Below are 22,238 nucleotides of genomic sequence, written 5' to 3'. Positions count from 1 at the left end.
GACCCAAAGTACCTGTTTCTGCGCTGAATCTCTAAACTAAACTAATCCATGTTCCCCAGAGATGCTGCCTGACATGCTGCGTTACTCCAGCACTTCGTATCTTCCTTTGTAAACCTGCGTCTGCAGTTCCTTGTTTCTTCATGTATCGGTGCTTCATGTTTACTGTGTGCAAGTGAATCCAACTGGGGCGGCATGGTGGTGCAGCAGTAGACTTGCTGCCTAACAGCTCCACATACCTGAGTTTGATCCTGACCTTGCATGCTGTCTGTACGGAGTTTGCATGTTCTCCCCGTGTTTGTATGTTCTCCTCTAAAGACTAAAGTCTAAAAGATTTTCCACATTGGTTTAGAACTGTAAAAATATATGTGATTTTTAATGTAAGAAATAGTCTCAAGGTAAGCCTTGTTCCTAAAGATCCCCCATACAATTAGCAACTAACACATAAATACCACCAGCAAACAACAATAGTTCAAAGTGGCTACATCAGTCAAAATCACGGCTTTAGAAGATGTTCTTTATCCATTTTTACTGTGCAGAGCACTTCTGTTTTCCAGACTGATAAATAGGGCACAGCTTGACGCTACTCTCGTCAGACACAAGTGTAAAACTGCTCCTTCCTATGCAATCTGTTCTTTCCTAGCGTAGAAGGTTGGAAGGATGTATTTATAAGCTGAACCTGGACATGGCCTGCTAATTACTTTGGGAGTTTCACTGAACTGTACCACAGTGCCCACAGTTTGCCTCCGTGAATCTTGTGCTTGTTATCAAAGGCAGCTTAGTTTAGTTTGGTATAGAGATACAAAACAGAGTCCATGCTGACCAGCAATCATCCCATACATTAGAATTATCCTACACACTAGGGACAATTTACAATTTTACCAAAGCCAATTAACCTACAAACCTTTGGGGTGTGGGAGGAAACCAGAAAACCTTGAGAAAATACACACGTGATCACAGGGTGAACGTTCAAACTCTGTACAGACAGTACCCATAGTCAGGATCAATCCCTGATCACTGGCATTCTAAGTCCCGTATAGACGACACATCCCATATATTGGGCTAAATTGGTTTGTCCTATACGGGACCGCCCTTGTCCTGTATTTGACTGCTACTACTGTATAATCAATTAAAACATGCTTTCAGCATAGACTCCAAAAAAGGTGACTTGGCAAATGTATCTTTATTTACAAGACTCCTCGCCTTCTGTCGTGGGGTAGTGACTAACTTCCCTCCCCCCCCCCCCCCCCCCCCCCCCCCCAACCCCCCCCCCCACCCCCCCACCCCCCACCCCCCACCCCCCCCCCCCCCCCACCCCCCCCCCCACCCCCCACCCCCAATCTTTACACCGCCGCCACTCATCACTTTAATATCATGTTTCATGCATTTTGTGTTTTATGACTGTTGGCAGATCAATTTCCCTCCTGGGATTAATAAAGTTCCATTGTGTCGTATCGTAAATGTTGACCGATTTGTCCTCAAATTTCATACGCTAATTTCTCCACTCTCTCTGAACACCATTAATGTAATTATTTAATAGTTTCTAAACATCATAAGATATCAATATACTTTTAATTATGAACATGACTAATATTGATGCATCAAATCTTTTTATAGTCTAAGTAAGTTTCTTCGATTCGCCTTAGTCATGGTCATACAGCGTGGAAACAAGCCCTTCGGCCCAACTTGCCCATATCAGACAACGTCCCATCCACGTTAGTCCCACCTGCCTGCGTCCCTCTAACATCCCTGTCCTGTCCATGTACCTGTCAAAATGTTTCCTAATCGTTGCCTTGAAACAGGATTAATGTATTTGATATTTAGAACTATGCCTATTCCCACTACACAAAACTGGTTTGCTTTAATAGATGTAGAAATATCACAAATCACAGCATATGCTGAAGGTGTATAATCTTCAGCTGTGAACATGATAAAATATATCACTTGGCCTCCAATGCATTTAGCTAAAGAAGAAGGTTGTTCATCTGATTTTTTTCCTGAAATAGCTATACAGTGCCCTCCATAATGTTTGGGACAAAGACCCATCATTTCTTTATTTGCCTCTGTACTCCACAATTTGAGATTTGTAACAGAAAATAAATCACGTGGTTAAAGTGAACATTGTCAGATTTTGTTAAAAGGCATTTTTATAGATTTTGGTTTCACCATTTAGAAATTACAGCAGTGTTTATACATAGTCCCCCCCATTTCAGGGCACCATAATGTTTGGGACACAGCAGTGTCATGTAAATGAAAGTAGTCATGTTTAGTATTTTTGTTGCATGTCCTCTGCATGCAATGACTGCTTGATGTCTGCGATTCATGGACACCACCAGTTGCTGGGTGTCTTCTCCGGCGATGCTCTGCCAGGCCTGTAATGCAGCCATCTTTAGCTTATGCTTGTTTCGGGGGCTAGTCCTCTTCAGTTTTCCCTTCAGCATATAAAAGGCATGCTCAATTGGGTTCAGATCGGGAGATTGACTTGGCCACTCATTAATTGACCATTTTTTAGCTTTGAAAAACCCTTTTGTTGCTTTAGCAGTATGTTTGGGATCACGTCTTGTTATAGAATGAACATACAGCCAATGAGTTTTGAGGCATTTGTTTGAACTTCAGCAGATAGGATGTGTCTATACACTGCAGAATTCATTGTGCTACTTCCATCAGCAGTTGTGTCATCAATAAAGATAAGTGAGCCAGTACCTTCTGCAGCCATACATGCCCAGGCCATAACACCCCACCACTGTGTTTCACAGATGAGGTGGTATGCTTTGGATCTTGGGCAGTTCCTTCTCTCCTCCATACTTTGCTCTTGCCATTACTCTGATACAAGTTAATCTTCATCTCATCTGTCCACAAGACCCTTTTCCAGAACTGTGGTTACTCTTTTAAGTACTTCTTGACAAACTGTAACCTGGCCATCCTATTTTGGCGGCTAACCAGTTGTTTGCATCTTGCAGTGTAGCCTCTGTATTTCTGTTCATGAAGTATTCTGAGGATAGTTTATTATTATTATTATTATTACTATTATTATTATTAAATCGTTGAAAACATTAGCGACGCAATGGTGCTGGTTTCCGATGGGCACGGTGACGGACGCACCACACATCTCTGTCCCCCATGCAGCTGGCAAGCTCCTCGTTTGTCTCTACTCCTGCATCTTCAGCATCGTCTTGATTGGCTGTCCCGGGTCCCACAGCACAACCTTGTTTGCTGGCATTTCTGGGTGGTGGTGGCAGTGACCAGCGAGCCTCGTCCTTCTCCACCTGATCTTCTCGGTCAGAGGTGGAATCTCCCTATAGAGCTGGGCGTTGGTAACGTGGTCCCTTCCAACTGACATTTTGAACTTTTCTGAGCATGCACGTTGGTCGAACAATGGTCATTGACAAATCCACACCTGACTCCTGAAGAATGTTTCTGATCTGTCAGACAGGTGTTTGGGTATTTTTCTTTATTATAGAGAATTATTCTGTCATCAGCTGTGGAGGTCTTCCTTGGCCTGCCAGTCCCTTTGCGATTAGTAAGCTCACCAGTGCTCTCTTTCTTCTTAATGATGTTCCAAACAGTTGATTTTGATAAGCCGAAGGTTTTGCTGATATCTCTAACAGTTTTATTCTTGTTTCTCAGTCTCATAATGGATTATTTGACTTTCATTGGCAAAACTTTGGTCCTCATGTTGATAAACAGCAATAAAAGTTGCCAAAGGTGATTGAAAGACTGGAGAAAAGACCGGGTGCTGAGAGCTCTCTTATACCTGCATTAAGAAAGCATTTAAGATCACATGAGCAATTACAAACGCCCGTGAAGCCATGTGTCCCAATGATAATGGTGCCCTGAAATGGGGGGACCAAAATGTATAAAAAAATGCCCTTTAATAAAATCTGACAATGTGATCTTTAACCACATGTGATTTTTTTTTTCTATTACAAATCTCAAATTGTAGAGTAAAGAGGCAAATAAATAAATGATGGGTCTTTGTCCCAAACATTATGGAGGCCACTGTATATGTAGCACTGTATGTGTAGCACAATGTTTTAATGCAATAAGTGAAGTAATGCTACGATAACAGCACACTGCATGCAAAATACCAATGGATGTATGGGCTGGATTGCCCACGTATGTTTAACGTATGCATAGTGATCTCAACAGCAAGATTATACACAACTGATTTTACACATGCATAATTCTCTCACACTTGTAAAGCAATTTGGGCGTTAAATGTGAAGGAAAGACACTAAGTCTTGGAGTTCTGTCAAAAGGGTTTAGTTTAGTTTAGAGATACAGTGCAGAAACAGGCCCTTCGACACACCGGGTAGGCACCGACCAGTGATCCCCGCACACTAACACTGTCCTACATACACTAGGGACAATAGACAATTTCACTAAGATTCAATTAACCTACAAACCTGTCTTTGGAGTGTGGGTCTTTGGAGTGTGGGAGGAAAACGGAGCACCCAGATAAAACCCACGCAGGTCACGGGGAAAATGTACAAACTCCATACAGACAGCACCCGTAGTCAGGATCGCACCTGGGTCTTTGGCGCTGCCAAGTAGCAAATCTACCGCTACACCTGTGCCACTGGATCTTGGACCTGTATTATCAGTTCTGGTTCTTTTCCTACAGAAGTTTTTCCAGTATTTAAATTTTTTATTTCAGGTTTTCAGCATCTGCATTTTATTGATTTGATTTTCAAAAATCTGGATTCGCGTTTTGTCCTTCACATCTCCCTGTGTTGATTGGAAAATAAGTGATTCACTAATTTCTTAATCTCCTAAACCTCTACTCCTATAATGTGATACTGCAAATAAAAACCATTTGAGGATGTATGTTTATTTCTGCATAACATTGACAGTTTTAGGGGTTTTTTTCTGTTCTTCCAACTGAATTCAACTACATGGCCACTTTTTTACCACGTCGCTTCTCACCACAAAAGTTTCAGATACTTGTTTGGGCAGCACAGTGGCGCAGCGGTAGAGTTGCTGCCTTACAGCGCCAGAGACCTGGGTTCGATCCTGACTACGAGTGCCGACTTTGTGCGTTCTTCCTGTGACCATGTGGGTTTACGAGAACTTCATACTCATGGTGGGCCAAAGGACCTGTTACCATGCTGTATCTGTAAAGTCTAAAGTTGTTAAAGTCGTTAGTCAGAGGGTGGTGAATCTGTGGAATTCTTTGCCACAGAAGGCTGTGGAGGCCAAGTTAGTCGATATTCTTAAGGCAGAGATAGAAATATTCTTGATTAGTACAGGTGTCAGAGGTTATGAGGGAAAGGCAGGAGAATGGAGTTAGGAGAGAAAGATAGATCTTCTAGCCAGATTGAAGAGCGGAATAGATTTGATGGGCCGAGTGGCCTAATTCTACTCCTATCACATTACCTTTATCCTAAACTCGGCATCTCTCTTGAGATGCTTCTACCATGTTAACATTATCCCTGATTTCAAATGGCTTCTCAAAACCTAATTATTTTGATCATTTTCATGAGCACTCACTTTTCTGATACAGCCTGGAGCAGTTCAAAACGCTAATAAATGCAACCAGTCATTGCTGAGAAGAGATTCGGATCTGGGCGTCCTGACAAAATCTTCCCTTTCCGTCTATCAGTGTTTCTCATGAGCCAAGAGCATTGTCTGAACCAATGCTTTATAGAACAATGCTGGCAACTGTAAACATTCCATTAGACGGCAGGCATTACTTTATGAACATGAACCATTTAACAATGTACAGTAAAGCGAAATGCATCTATTTATCAGGAATCCCTTTACTCCCAGTATATCCATGTGCCTATCCAAAAGCCAAAAGTTTTTATTTTAGAAATCTGCCAAGTGCCTGTTTGTTTGTATACATCTTTCTGGAGTGGCTGGTTCTGTGGAAATCCAATTTAATTATGTTAAATACTTCTTGGACATTCATTAGTATATCTGAAATCAGATCACAAGTTAAATTAATCAAGAGTATTGAGGCGCCATGGTGATTATTTTTTTAATGTTTAGTTTAGTTTATTACTGTCACGTATACTGAGGTATAGTGAAAAGCTTTTAACTTAGTTTAAAGCTACAGTGTGGAAACAGGTCTTCAGCCCACCAAGTCTGTGCCGACCAATGATAACCCCGTATACTAATTCTATCACATACATGAGGGACAATTTACAGAAGCCAATTAACCTACAAACCTGCACATCTTTGGAGGAAGCTGGAGCACCTCGAGAAAATGCACGCAGTCACAGGGAGAACATACAAACTCCGTAGTCAGGATTGAACCCGGGTCCCTGACATTGTATGGCAGCAACTCTGCTGCTGCGCCACTGTGCCGCCCGTACAAAGATTGTTTGCATACTACCCAGTCAAAAAATATATATATACAAGAATACAATCAAGCCTTCCACAGTGCACAGATAAAGGAAAAAAGGGTTCAAGATTTAGTGTGATATTTAACATTGAAGATCAATGAAGTCTGATTAAAGAAAGTTGTTCTAAGGTCTCCAATGAGGTAGATGAGAGGTCAGGACTGCTCTCCAGAAAAAGCTTGAGAAAGGGTAGCATGGTTTTAAAACTCAGTGCATAATGTTGAAAACTTGTTCAGTCGGGAGTTTTCAAAATATTAAAACATACCTTCAATGTTACATGAAAAAATAGAAGCAATTGAGATATTGTTGAATTTTATTGAACACATTTTGTATGATTTTAATTCATTTAATGTGCCGAAAGAGAATAAAAGGACGTACCCTCAGAATAAAAGGGCATCGTACCTTTAGAAAGGCGATGAGGAGGAATTTATTGAGCCAGAAGGTGGCGAATCTGTGGAATTTATTGCCACAGACGGCGACTGTAGAGGCCAAGTCATTTGGTATTTTAAAGCAGAGATTGACAGGATTAGTAAAGATGCCAAATATTATGGGGGAAGGCGGGAGAATGGGCTTAAGAGCGAAAAATAATTCAGCCATGATTAAATGGTGGAATAGACTCAATGGACTGAATGTCCTAATTCTGCTTCTAAGACTTACAATCTTATGAACTTATAGTCATAGGTCAAGTTAAGAGATTTTCTTTTGCTTTCATTTCCCAAGTTACCGAATCCCATGACTTATTCAGAAACTTTAAATTCAAAGTATAGTTGAATGTAAATATAGTTTCCATAGAAACAAGATCTAGTTACCAGGAATCCCTTTATAACATTTTTCATGGGTGCAGGCTCACCTGATGGCGCGGTTTGTGTCATCGTATTCATGGTCTTGCATATCACGGGCGTCACCGTGGCTCACCGGTATTTCAGAATCGTGCGCTATGCACTCGTCCATATCGTCCATAATCGCACTGTTTCTTTCACTGTCGTTGTCATCGCTTCCTTCTTCCATTACCACATCGGTCTCCGCGCCAGGACTAAGCTGATCTATTAGATAAACAAAACATGCAACTCAATCTCACATTCCATCAAGGATGGCGGAACCCAGCATCTAACTAAAGAGATGACATAGAAAATAGGTGCAGGAGTAGGCCATTCGGCCCTTTGAGCCTGCACCGCCATTCAATATGATCATGGCTGATCATCCAAATCAATATCCCATTCATGCCTTCTCTCCATACCCCCTGATCCCTTTAGACACAAGGGCCACATCTAACTCCCTCTTAAATCTAGCCAATGCACTGGCCTCAACTACATTCTGTGGCAAAGAATTCCACAGATTCACCACTCTGTAAACAAATGATTTCCTCATCTTGATCCTAAAATACTTCCCTCTTATCCTTAAACTGTGACCCCTTGTTCTGGACTTCCCCAACATCGGGAATAATCTTCCTGCCTGTCCTGTCTGTCTGTCTGTCCTGCCAGCCTGTCCAACTCCTTAAGAATTTTGTAAGTTTCTATAAGACCCCCCCTCAATCTTCTAAATTCTAGCATGTAGAAGCCGAGTCTATCCAGTCTTTCTTCATATGAAAGTCCTGCCATCCCAGGAATCAGTCTGGTGAACCTTTTCTGTACTCCCTTTATGGCAACAATGTCTTTCCTCAGATTAGGAGACCAAAACTGTACGCAATACTCCAGGTGTGGTCTCACCAAGACCCTGTACAACTGCAGTAGAACCTCCCTGCTCTTATACTCAAATCCATTTGCTATGACGTATAGGTTTGTAGGTTAATCGGCTTGGTAAAATTGTAAATTACCCCTAGCATGTGTGGGATAGTGTTAGTGTGCAGGGATCACGGGTTGGCGCGGACGGTGGGCCGAATGGTCTGTTTCCGCGCTGTACCTCGAAACTAACCTAAACAAAACTAAACTAAAAATGTCTGGCAATCCACAGACAACGACCGTACTATTTCTCAGATGCTGACGGAACATTTATATGGAAAAGGATACAAAGTCCTCTTTATCATAAATCCATACACTGCGGACGGCTCAATTGAAATCGTGTATAGTCTTTCCACTGACTGGAACAAACATTTTTCACTGTACCTTGGTGCCCCTGACAATAAAAGACACTAAACCTATGTGCTGGAGTAACTCAGTGGGTCAAGCAGCATCTCCGGAGAACATGGATAGCTGACGTTTCGAGTTGGGACCCTTATTCAGTCTTCCCATCACCTATCCACATTCTTCAGAGATGCTGAGTTACTCCAGCACTTTGTGTCCTTTTGTGAAAACTGACACCTACAGTTCCTTGATTTCACGTTTGAACATTTATATGTTTTTTTTTTGTTTTACAGTTTCAGTGCTTTTGTATGTAGATTTCACACAAGATCACACATTATATTTACATGAAATAGACAGTGTCATATAGGTAGACACAAAATGCTGGAGTAACTCAGCAGGACAGGCAGCATCTCTGGAGAAAAGGAATGGGTGACGATTCGGGTCGAGACACTTCTTCAGACATATAGCATGGAAACAGGCCCTTCGGCCCAACTTGCCCCGGCTGACCAAGATGCCCCATCCACACTAAACCCACCTGCCTATATCTCTTTAACACTTTCCAATCCACGCACCTGTATAAAGACTGGAGTTCCTCCAACATTGCTTTTTAGTGCAAACTATGGATCTGGGTATGGATATGGATCTATATTCATGATGGATAGATGCAGGATTCTAAAATGACTCCAATTTTTTCCCAGCCTCCCAACCTAAAGGTGGTTCAGATTCATTGTATGAAGTGCCAGAAAAGATCAAGGTTTTCTTCCAATTTCTCTTTCCATTCATTGCTGTTGAGAGGGCCATATCCCTCTAAACCTCTCCTATCCTTAATATCAACATGAAACATTCGTGCGTTATTGTGGCAAAAAATGTTTTTGAACGGAAACAACCTCCCAAGTTTTTAAATGTCCCATACAAGACTAATGGTTCAACATATGGAATAGGACTATTCAACTTACCGCCATTACCGGTGTTAACTTCACCCAGGCAATTATTTGGCACCTTAGTGGCGCATCGCTTGTGACAGTTGAACTTGCAATCTAATATGGAAGAAAAACATTTTTTTGCCTCAAGCATTGGAAGAGAATATTACATTTTTGTATTAACAGTTCTGATTAAAGCAATTCTGCAAAAATATGGATATGCAAATCAACATCAAAAATTAATTTGATGTCTTTTGATAACTTTTGTGTCATATATTGTGAAAATTGAAGTGGTCATCAGCAAATATTTCCATTTCCAACCTTTTAATACATGTTTGACAGGCCAATTAGCTGTGACTAAATCACTGCACTAATTTTGTTCAGGCCAATACTCGGATCAGCATTAGAGTTGCTGCTTTACAGAGCCAGAGACCCTGGTTCGATCCTGACTATGGGTGCTGTCTGTACGGAGTTTGTACGTTCTCCCAGTGACCATGTGAGTTTGCTCCGGGTGCTCCAGTTTCCTGCCGCACTCCAAAGACGTGCAGGTTTGTCAGTTAATTGGCTTTGGTAAAAATTATAAATTGTCCCTCGTATGTAGGATAGTGCTAGTGTACAGGTGATTGCAGGTCAGTGTGGACTTGGTTGGCTGAAGGGCCTATTTCACACTGTATCTCTAAAGTCTAAAGTCTCTAAAGTATTTCTGTTGATTCTCATGGAAATATGGCAGTTGATAATGTGTGTCATTATAATTCACAGCCCAGCTTGTGAATGTGGAGCAGAACAACAGACAGCCAACCATGTCATCTCTGGATGCCCGCTCTACCACCCACCAAATGGAGCTCAGGGCCTGGCAGACATTGAAGCAGAGACAACAACCTGGCTGCTCAACAACCGGCTTGAGATCTAACAATTCCTTTTGTTTATGTTTCATTCGCAAGAAGAAGAAGATTATAATTGGAGATTTGCAACAGAGATCATTTTAACAAGAAATTTGTTCATAATACTGCCTCCCAGAAACTTGTTTCATCTGAATTTCTTTGCTAAGTTGCTCAGTACCAAAACCACATGATTCCTTTATTGTTCCATTTGCCTCATTTTTTTTTCCACTATGGAAATTCTTGTCACAGCGATGCTTGGCATTTATGAATATGTTTGAATTTTTGTTCTCTGCAACTGTGAGCGCAGAAAGTGGCTGCAGTTATACTTCCCCTTTCCATTCAGCAAAAAGGTGTTTCAAAGGAGTCACCAGAACTGATCCGACTGCATTGCATTAAATACCAGAGACGAGACCCATTTGAGGAAACGTTGAGTTTGGCACAATGCAGAAGCTGACGTCAATGCAGTGTGAAATCTGGTTTAAGGAGTCAGAGTCTTCTCAATGTCGTGAGAACAAGCTTGCATTAGGTTCTTAAAATATACTGTCTAAGAAATGGAATAGTAGAGATTTTTTTTTAGAGATACAGCACGGAAACAGGCACTTTGGCCAACAAATGCATGCCGACCATTGATCACATCATCTCTATGTTATCCCCCTTTCTATTCCATCCCTGACATACTAGGGGCAATTTGCAGGGGCCAATTCACCTACCAACCCGCAAACGGTCATAGAGTCATACAGCATGAAAACAAGCATTTCCGCCCAACACGGCCCATCTACACTTGTCCCATTAGCAGGCATTTGACCCATATCCCTCGAAGTCTATTCTATCCATGTCAGGTCACAGGGAGAACGTGCAAACTCCACACAGACAGCACCTGAGCTCTCCAGCACTGTTAGGCAGCAGCTCTGCCGCAGGCCAACTGTGCCATCCCACAGATGTTAACAATATTAATGCACTTTTAAACTCTTGTTTTCAATTTGTCTGTAGCTTCGGCATTGGACTCATCGCATCAGCGAGCTAACACAATTCCCATGGTATATTTCCGAACATTAAATTAGTTTAGCTTAGTTTATCCTTTACAATAATTTACAATGTTTCTCAAAGCCAATTAACCTACAAACCTGTACATCTTTGGAGTGCTGGAGGAAACCGGAGCACCCGGAGAAAACCCATTCAGTCACAGAGAGAACGTACAAATTCCACAGACAGCATCTGTAGTCCAGATCAAACCCGGGTCTCTGGTGCTGTGAGGCAGCATCTCTACCGGTGTGCCACCGTGCCCCTCTATGGATGATTTTTAGATATCAAGATTATTTTTTTGGGACATAAAACAATGCAGCACAGGAAGAAGCCCATCGGCCTACAATGTTTGTGCTGAACATGATGTCAAGCTAAACTCTTATCTACCTCCACATATTCCATATCTCTCTATTCCCTCTATACCCATGTGCCTTTCCAAAAGTCCCTATATTAGAAAGCTGCCAATTCCCTGGTTTTTCGATACTACTTTCTGGAGTAGTTAGTTCTGTGGAAACAAAATTTAAATTACATTAATGGCTCTTGGATATTCATTAGTATCTCTGCAATCAGACCCCAAGCTAAATGAATCAAGATTGTTAAGGTGCTACAAAATGTTATGTTGTTTATAAGCTCTAGAACTGAAGTTGCAAGGATTAAAACTCCGGACCGTGACTTCATAGGCTCGCAGGAGGCCACAGCCCTTGCATGGCTAAACTCAAGACCCGGACTGGCGGATCGCTGATTCAAGAGGAGCCTGTGGAGCCGTTCTCCTGCTCGTTGGATCCGGCAGACCGCCAGCCTAAAGGGGGAGCCTGCTGTGCCTGCCCCTGCTTGTCCCGTCGAAGTCCAGAGACCAGGAGGATGGAGCCAGCGATGATGGACAAGAGGAGCAAGAGAGGAGAGTGAACCGGGGTCTGGCCTACTGCGCCCTCGTGGTCAGCTGCAAGAGACACACCCCAGGGGAAAAAAATGGACGGGCGAGGAGAGGGACGTGGCGTCCAAGGAAGGAGATGGCTGGTGGACCGCAGCAGCCTGAGGCTTGTCTGGAACAGGCACCACTCATCAGAGCTGGAGCGTGGACTTTGATAATGGCGCCAAAACATGCACGCAGGCTCAGTGGACTATTTCTGTACGATTGTTAAACGAGGATTGGGGGTATGGCAATAATCTACTCATAATACTGTTTGTAAGATAAAGAATTTCACTGTGTTAGCACTTCATACATGTGACTATAAAAGCACCATTGAACCATTGAAAACTATGTGGAAACTTGTTCAGACAGAAGTTATAATAATATTATAACATTTCCTCAAACATGAAAAAATAGATGCAATAGAGATTTTGTTGATCATAATTGAACAAGTTTTGTATGATTTGAATTCATCTGTGTCCAAACTTCATTCAGCAACTTTAAACTCAAAACATAATTTAATGCAAATATTGTTTCCAGAGGAACTGCAGCAGTTTTCATTGCTTAAAACATTGTACATGCATAGTGATTAAATAACTCACCTTTACACTGCACTCCCTGTCTAAAGAGTCCTTTCAAAAGCTTCTTGCAATACTGGCAAACTGTGGGACGAGCGTAGGAATGGATTACAAATGTGTGAGGCACTTTAACCTTGGAAAGGTAAATCTTATCCAGCTTAATGGGACGGCCAACGTATGGTTGTGAGTTTGAGCGTTTCTCTCTTCCAGTGAAAGACTCAGATGGCGTCTTCTGCTACAAGTAAACAAATTAAAGTGTCATTTTATTTGCAGTTATATTTCTGTAAAATTCACAAAAAAGTTGTAAAAACATGACAAAAGATATCAAATGTATAAGACATTGCTAAGGCTACATTTATTGTATTGCTGTCAGTTTTGGTTGCCATTTTATAGAAAAGGTGTTGTTAAGCGGAAAGGGCACAGAGAAAATTTCCGAGGATGCTACCTTGTCTTGAGGCTTTGAGCTATAGGGAGAGGCTGGGCAGGGTAGGGGTTTATTCTTTGGAGCAATGGAGGATGGGTGACCTTATTTAGGTGGATAAGTGGCAGGAACAGTGGAGCAGTGGTAGAGTTGCTGCCTTTTACAGCGCCAGAGACCCAGGTTTGATCCTGACTGCAGGTGCTGCCTGTATGGAGTTTGTACGTTCTCCTTGTGACCGTGTGGGTTTGCTCCGGGTGCTCCGGTTTCCTCCCACATTCCAAAGGAGTACAGGTTTGAAGGTTTATTGGCTTTGGTAAAATTGTCCCTAGTGTGTAAGATAGTGTTAGTGTACGGGGAGATCGCTAGTCGGCACAGACTCGGTGGGCCAAAGAGCCCGTTTCCGCACGCTGTGTCTCTAAAGTCTAAAGAATGAATGGAATAGATAGAGTAAATGCACAAAATATTTTACCTAGAGTAGGGGAATCAAGCACCAGAGGACATGGGTTTAAGGTGAGCAGGGGAACCTGAGGGGTAACCGTTTTTATACAGACCGCAGCAGGAGTATGTAACAAGCTGCAGGAGGAGGTATTTGACGCAAGTACTAATACAATGTTTAAGAAACATTTGGACTGGCAAGAGGTTTAGAGGGATATGGGCCAAACGCAGGCAGGTGGGACGAGTGTAGATGGGGCATGTTGAACGGCATAGGCAAGTAGGGTCGAAGGGCCTGTTTCCACGCTGTATGACTATGACAATGTGCCAGGTGTTATCTGATCATTTAGGAATGCTACATATTATAGAAACACATTTCTATCACTATTTTTTTCTTGCACTCTTAAAACAGCAATTTGCACTTTGATTGGCTTAAATTTCTACCCCAATTGGTTCACACTTAGCTATCAGAGAGCATTATACAGGGTGAAAAGACATATGTTGAGCCAGTTTTAAAGTGCTTTGGAGAATTAGAGGGTTAAGCAAGTGCAATATGGAGCGAGGAACATGAAGTTGCCGATAAACAAGGACATTTAGGTTGAACATCAAATGAATATACAATCTTTACTTCTTGTTACCACATCGGAAATACGATGCTGATTTCCAATTAATGATTCAGCAGCAGTCAACTTGTGCATGGGTTTTTTAAAATACTGCTTTATCTGAATTCTAAAACATTTGCACTTTACATTTTCTCAGCTTCGGCAGATGCTACAAGTACACCTATTATGCAACTTAAATACTAATGCACTGAACTCACAGTATGTTGGTATTTATACCACAAGTGTGAGGGGAGATTGCTGAATAACAAATGCATCCGTTTACATAATTTATTCCATTGTTGGCTGTAGGATTACTTCTCCTGTCGCTTATTTCTTTAGACCTTCCTCAAAACCAATCCCAGTGCCATATTTTCGGAGGCAAGATTTCAATGATATAATGAAGCTATGGAGCCTACTCCCAATTTAAACATTGATTACTTTGAATTAAATTAGATGTAACGAGGACAAAAATGAGATGTATATAATTTATCATTTTGTATCCAAAAATATCTTTGAATAAACAGCAGCAGATTTTCCATGACTGACTCACTGGAATTTAAATATTAAGAAACAAATATAGTTAGTTTAAGTTTATTACTATTGTTCACGAGTACCGAGGTACAGTGAAAAGCTTTTTGTTCCGTGCTATCAAGTCAGCCAAAAGACTATACATGATTACAATCAAGCCATCCACAGTGTACAGATACAGGTTAAGGGTATAAGGTTTGGTGCAAGATAAAGTTCAGTAAAGGGCAATTTAAGATAGTCTGAGGGTCTCCAATGAGCTAGATGGCAGGTCAGGACATTTAGTTTATTATTGTCACTTGGATAGAGGTACAGTGACAAGCTTTTTAATTGCTTGCTATCCAGTCAGCAAAAAGACTATACAAGCTATTCACAGTGTATATATACAGGATAAAGGGAATAATGTTTAGTGCAGGATAAAATCCAGTGAAGTCTGATTAAAAATAGTTTGAAAATCTCCAGTGAGGTGGATAGGAAGTCAGGACTGCTCTCAAGATGGTGATAGGATGGTTCAGTTGCCTGATTACAGCTAGAAGAAACAATCTCTGAATCTGAAAGTATGTTTCCACACTTCTGTGACTCATAGACTCTTACAGCATGGAAACAGGCCCTTTGGCCCAACTTGCCCATGCCAACCAAGATGTCCCATCTACGCTTCCAAGATGTTTCAGCAATGCTACTACTGTGGTTGAGAGAGATGCAATTTCAAATTGGCTTGTGCAAATTGCCCCTGGTGTATAGAATAAAACGAGTGTACATTGGTCTGCGCCGACATGGTGGGCCGAACGGCCTATGTACACACCTTCTCACCAGAGATGCTGCCTGTCCCGCTGAGTTACTACGGCATTTTGTATCTATCTATAAACTAAACTAAAAGGTTGAAATCAGAAATATGCTATCCATTTGGAGAATGTATTCCTTAAATTTGGAATACTGAAACCAGTACTAGAATCTGACAACATTAGAAACATAGACATAGACATTCTTAAACTATTTAACTTTATTTTGCAATAAACTAAAATATCAACCATTTAACAAGTCAGTGGAGTGAAATCAGTGCAGTGGTATTTGAACCTATTGGGCTTTTCTTTGCCATCAACACTATCAATAAATGTTCTTAAAGAGCACCTCCTCCCTTCACATGGCAGTGAAGAACTTGATTGATATTTGAGCAGTGATCAAAAATGCCATCCATCAGTTCCAGAATGTTAGCAACAGGTAGAACATAGCAATGAACATCAAAGATTTGCACTATGTTTTCTCAGTGGTAACCATTTTAAGGTTTTTTTTGACAAGCACATAATTCGAATTTAAAAACAAACACTTCTCCTACGTAGCAAATGATTAAAAGGTAAAAGGTCTACACCAGCAGCCGATATTTGTGCAGTTTTATTTTGCATTTATTTATCCCACAGACATTTTTACAGGTTTTTAAAGGTGTTCTGTTAAACAGCTGCTTTTATTTTGTTGTAAACACAAACCTCTTATGTCTAATCCCACGAGTCACTCAATAGGAAGCATTAAACATTCAGTGTAAATTACAAATGCATTTGAAGATTTAATTAAACTGCATAAACTACACACATTACTTTATTCACAATCAAACTAGCAGGCTTGTTATAGACTACGTTTATATTTTGTGTATCTGGTAGCAAAAATGCCAAATAAGGATGTATCATAGTCCTCTCATTAACTAGAGAGCGGTACCAATCTACCATCTTCCTCATTGGAGACACTTGGACTACCTTTAATCAGCCTTTATCTTGCACTAAACATGATACACTTTACCCTGGATCTGTACACTGTGGACGGCTTGATAACCATATATAGCATTTTTTCCAACTGGATAGCATGCAACAAAAAAGTTTTTCATTGTACCTCGGTACAAGTGACAATAATAACTTAAACTAAACTAATTTTACCTTTAGACTTTACTCTAATTTAGAGATACAGAGTGGAAACAAGCCCTGAGGCCCACTGAGTCCAAGCCGACCAGCAACCACCCTGTACTCTAACACCATCCTACACACTAGGGACAATTTACAATTTACAAAAGCCAATTAACCTACAAACCTGTACGTCTTTAGAGTGTGGGAGGAAATGGGAGCACCTGGAGAAAGCCCATGCGGTCACAGGGAGATCGTACAAACTCCGTACATACAGAACCCGTAGTCAGGATTGAACCTGGGTCACTGCCGCTTTAAGGCAGCAACTCTAACGCTGCACCACTGTGCCCCCCTATGTGACTGCACTCCAGAGCAAAGGTTTCCAGAGTGCAGAGGTTGATCTCTGGTATGTATGGCGTTGGACCTCCAAGCAACTGTGGACATCTGCATGGGACCATAGAAGTAGGGGGACTTTACCATCAACGTCCATGCAGGGCTCATTTCATAGAGATGTATAAGATCATGAGAGGATTATATAGGGTAAATGCACAGTCTTGTTTTACCCATAGTAGGGGAATCAAGAACCAGAGAACATAGATTTAAGGTGAGGGGGAAAGATTTGATAGGAGCCCGAGGGGCAACCTTTTTAAACAAGGGGTGGTAGGTTTATGGAACGAGCTGCTGGAGGAGGTAGCTGAGGCAGGTACAATCACTTCAAAAAAGATTTGGATGGTATATGGATAGGGTAGGTTTAGAGGGACGAGGGCCAAACACAAGCAGGTGGGACTAGTGTAGATAGGGCATGGTGGTTGGTATGGGCAAGGTGAGCCAAAGGGCCTCTTTCAACACTATGACCCTATGACTCTATAAAGTTGTGAAATCCAGATGATACAGCAGGCACTTCAAGGCGTCCATAAAGGACACTAGATTAATTGTAAAGATAAGTAAGCCACCACCAGTGTTTTCCCTGAGGTCCACATCTTCAGCCGTGAGGTCTTCACACCTCAGTTGGCTCCTTCGGTCATGAGGGGAGATTATCATGTGGATATGGGAAAAGTGTTAAGGATGTATTCCTTGAAGAACTACAACATCCCCACTAGCTCCTGGGAATCTCTCGCTCATTACCACTTAAAGTGGAGAAAAGCATTGGGATTGTTATGAAGAGCCTCTCGTACATGTATTGGGCCTGGGGATTAATGGGACAACTGTGGATAGGGTGAGCAGCTTTAAATACCTGGGATTCCACATCACAAAGGATCTGACATGGACATCACACACTGCCACACTGGTGAGAAAGGCAAGGCAGCACCTTTACCACCTCAGGCAGCTGAGGAAATTCAGAGTCTCTCTGAGGATCCTTCAATCCTTCTACTCTGGTGCTGTAGAAAGCATCCTGACCGGAAACATCTCTGTCTGGTTTGGCAACAGCTCTGCCCAGGACGGGAAGGCTCTGCAGAGAGTAGTGTGTTTGGCCGAATGCACCACGGGAACTACACTCGCCCCCCCCCCGGCAGGACCTATATGCCAGGAGGTGCAGATCCAAAACCTGCAGGATCACGAAGGACCCCTACCACCCCAGCAATGGCCTGTTCCAGCTGCTGCGGTCAGGCAAGCGCCTCCACTGTCACGCAGCAAAAACAGAGAGGCTGAGACAGAGTTTCTTCCCACAGGCCATCAGGACTGTAAACTCTGATCTCACCAGGGCGTAAATACTGTTGCGTCTTCTTTTTTTAATGTAAACACTGGTTCTGTTCTATTCTGTTCTGTTGTTCTACACAGTCCCACAATTGTTGCCACTTTCATTTCACTGTACATCTTGTATGTGTATGACAAATAAAGTTGACTTAACTTGACTGGGGTTGAAAGGATAAGATAGATCAGCCATAATTGATTGGCGGAGTAGACTTGATGGGCCGAATGGCCTAATTCTGCTCCTATAATTTACAAATTTATAAACAATAGACAATAGGCAATAGGTGCAGGAGTAGGCAATTCGGCCCTTCGAGCCAGCACCACCATTCAATGTGATCATGGCTGATCATTCCCAATCAGTACCCCTTTCCTGCCTTCTCCCCATATCCCCTATCTTTAAGAGCCTTATCTTGTTCTCTCTTGAAAGTATCCAGAGAACCGGCCTCCACCGCCCTCTGAGGCAGAGAATTCCACAGACTCACAACTCTCTGTGTGAAAAAGTGTTTCCACATCTCCGTTCTAAATGGCTTACCCTTTATTCTTAAACTGTGGCCCCTGGTTCTGCACTCCCCCTACATCGGGAACATGTTTCCTGCCTCTAACGTGTTCAAACCCTTAATAATCTTATATGATTCAATAAGATCTCCTCTCAACCTTCTAAATTCTAGAGTATACAAGCCCAGCCGCTCCATTCTCTCAGCATATGACATCCCGGGAATTAACCTTGTGAACCTACGCTGCACTCCCTCAATAGCAAGAATGTCCTTCCCCAAATTAGGGGACCAAAACTGCACACAATACACCAGGTGTGGTCTCACTGGGGCCCTGTACAACTACAGAAGGACCTCTTTGCTCCTATACTCAACTCCTCTTGTTATGAAGGCAAACATGCCATTTGCTTTCTTCACTGCCTGCTGTACCTGCACTTTCATTGCTTACTTTCATTCTATTGACTGATGAACAAGGACCCCCAGATCCCAATGTACTTCCCCTTTTCCCAACTTGACACCATTTAGATAATTATCTACCCTCCTGTTTTTGCTACCAATGTGGATAACCTAACATTTATCCACATTAAACTGCACCTGCCATGCATCTGCCCACTCACCCAACCTGTCCAAGTCTCCCTGCATTCTCACAGCATCCTCCTCACAGTTCACACTGCCACCCAGCTTTGTGCCATCTGCATAATTGCTAATGTTACTTTGAATTTCTTCATCTAAATCATTGATATATATTGTAAATAGCTGCGGTCCCAGCACCGAGCCTTGTGGTACCCCACTAGTCACTGCATGCCATTCTGAAAGGGACCTGTTAATCCCTACTCTTTGTTTCCTGTCTGCCAACCAATTTTCTATCCATGTCAGCACTCTACCCCCAATACCATGTGCTCTAATTTTGCCCACTAATCTCCTATGTGGGACCTTATCAAATGCATTCTGAAAGTTCAGGTACACTACATCCACTGGCTCTCCCTTGTCCATTTTCCTAGTTACATCCTCAAAAAACTCCAAAAGATTAATCAAGCATGATTTCCCCTTCGTAAATCCATGCTGACTCGGACCGATCCTGTTACTGCTATCCAAATGTGCCGCTATTTCATCTTTTATGATTGACTCCAGCATCTTCCCACCACCGATGTCAGGCTAACTGGTCTATAATTCCCTGTTTTCTCTCCATCTTTTCTTAAAAACTGGGATAACATTAACTACCCTCCAATCCACAGGAACTGATCCTGAATCGAAAGAACATTGAAAAATGATCACCAATGCGACCACGATTTGTAGAGCCACTTCCTTGAGTACCCTGGGATGCAGACCATCAGGCCCTGGGGATTTATCTGCTTTCAGACTCAACAGTCTACCCAACACAATTTCCTGCCTAATGTGAATTTCCTTCAGTTCCTCCATCACCCCAGATCCTCTGGCCACTAGTACATCTGGGAAATTGTTTGTGTCCTCCTGAGTGAAGCCATTTCCTTGTTCCCCATAATAAATTCACCTTTTTCAGTCTTCAAGGGTCCAACGTTGGTCTTAACTAATGTTTTCCTCTTCACATACCTAAACAAGCTTTTATTATCCTCCTTTATATTCTTGGCTAGCTTACCGTCGTACCTCATCTTTTCTCCCCGTATTGCCTTTTTAGTTATCTTCTGTTGCTCTTTAAACATTACCCAATCCTCTTGCTTCCTGCTCATCTTTGCTACGTTGTACTTCTCTTTTATTTTTATACTCTCCGTGACTTCCCTTGTCAGCCACGGTCTCCCCTTACTCCCCTTGGAATCTTTCTTCCTCTTTGGAATGAACTGATCCTGCATCTTCTGTATTATTCCCAGAAATACCTGCCATTGTTGTTCCACTGTCATCCCTGCTAGTGTATCTTTCCAGTCAACTTTGGCCAGCTCCTCCCTCATAGCTCCATAGTCCCCTTTGCTCAACTGTAACACTGACACCTCTGATTTACCCTTCTCCCTCTCAAATTGTAGATTAAAACTTACCATATTATTGTCACTACCTCCAAATGGCTCCTTAACCTCCAGTTCCCTTATCAAATCTGGTTCAATGCACAACACTAAATCCAGAATTGCCTTCTCTCTGGTAGGCTCCAGTACAAGCTGCTCTAAGAATCCATCACGTTGGCACTCCGCAAACTCCCTTTCTTAGGGTTCAGTACCAACCTGGTTTCCCCAGTCTACCTGCATGTTGAAATCTCCCATAACAACCGTAGCATTACCTTTACAACATGCCAATTTTAACTCTTGATTCAACTTGCACCCTATACCCAGGCTACTGTTTGGGGGCCTGTAGATAACTCCCATTAGGGTATTTTTACCCTTACAATTCCTTAGTTCTATCCATACTGACTCCACATCTCCTGTTTCAATGTCACCCCTCGCAAGGGACTGAATTTAATTCCTCACCAACAGAGCTACCCCACCCCCTCTGCCCACCTGTCTGGTTTTTCGATAGGACGTATACCCTTGAATATTCAGTTCCCAGCCCTGGCCCTCTTGCAGCCATGTCTCAGTAATTCCCACAACATCATACTTGCCAAATTCTAACTGAGCCTCAAGCTCGTCCACTTTATTTCTTATACTTCGCGCATTCATAGACAACACTGACTTCGGTATCCATCTCCCCTCTCACACCGCTCATAATTGGCCCTGACCTTACTCTCTTATCCTTCCCATTAATTCAGGAGTCTTATGTAACTTTTCCTGTACTCACTTCCCCTTTAATTGTTTTACTTTTTATACTCCCAATTTGTCAATCCATCCCCCCCCCCCACTATTTAGTTTAAACCTGCCTGCCAGAAAGTCGGTCCCCCTCCAGTTAAGGTGTAACCCATCTCTTTTGTACGGGTCACCCCTATCGCAGAAGAGACCTCAGTGGTCTATAAATCTAAATCCTTGCTCCCTACACCAGCCCCTCAGCCATACCTTCAGATCCCCTATCTCCCTGTCCCTGTCCTCACTGGCACGAGGTAGTGGAAGCAATCCAGAGATAATTACCCTAGAAGTCCTGCTTTTCAGTCTTTATCCTAACTCTCTAAACTCACGTTACAGAACCACCTTCCTCTTCTTTACAATGTCGTTTGTGCCTACATGCACAACTACTGCCGACTGTTCACCTTCCCACTCGAGGATGTTCTGAACTTGCTTTGTGACATCTTGAACCCTGGCACCAGGGAGGCAACAGACCATCCTCGAGTCTTTTAACAACAGCAATCATGACACTGCTCACTGTGTGAGGACAACTGCTACTGCAAGTCTCCTGGATTCTTGTTGCTCACATCATCTGACATGGCACAGTTGCATATTAGTTTCACTTGCTATTACACTTGTTTCAAAAGATAATTATTGCAGTACTTCAGATTAAGTCTGATTCCTCAGTGTAGATAAATGGGCTATTAATATCACGGGAAACGCACACATGCAAAGTCTATGCCTTGAAAGATCGGAACTAAG

General features: G+C 42.3%; 1 protein-coding gene across 2 annotated transcripts in view; it reads right to left on the bottom strand.

The window, feature by feature from the left end:
- prkd1 (protein kinase D1) overlaps nt 1-22,238 on the bottom strand; it is a 170,521-nt gene that overhangs the window by 34,454 nt on the left and 113,829 nt on the right. The window contains exons 5-7 of one of the 2 annotated variants that reach the window (XM_055640673.1): nt 12,738-12,948; nt 9,358-9,438; nt 7,192-7,384 (exon numbers count right to left, since the gene is read on the bottom strand). In XM_055640673.1, the coding sequence (XP_055496648.1) occupies nt 7,192-7,384; nt 9,358-9,438; nt 12,738-12,948 (485 nt within the window). The remainder of the gene's footprint in view (nt 1-7,191; nt 7,385-9,357; nt 9,439-12,737; nt 12,949-22,238) is intronic. The other variant, XM_055640674.1, reaches the window with a different exon arrangement.

The sequence above is a fragment of the Leucoraja erinacea genome, chromosome 9, assembly GCF_028641065.1.
Source record: "Leucoraja erinacea ecotype New England chromosome 9, Leri_hhj_1, whole genome shotgun sequence".
NCBI classification, from domain to species: Eukaryota; Metazoa; Chordata; class Chondrichthyes; order Rajiformes; family Rajidae; genus Leucoraja; species Leucoraja erinaceus.
The sequence above is the reverse complement of the archived record's forward strand: the minus strand, read 5'-3'. Positions and strand labels throughout refer to the sequence as shown.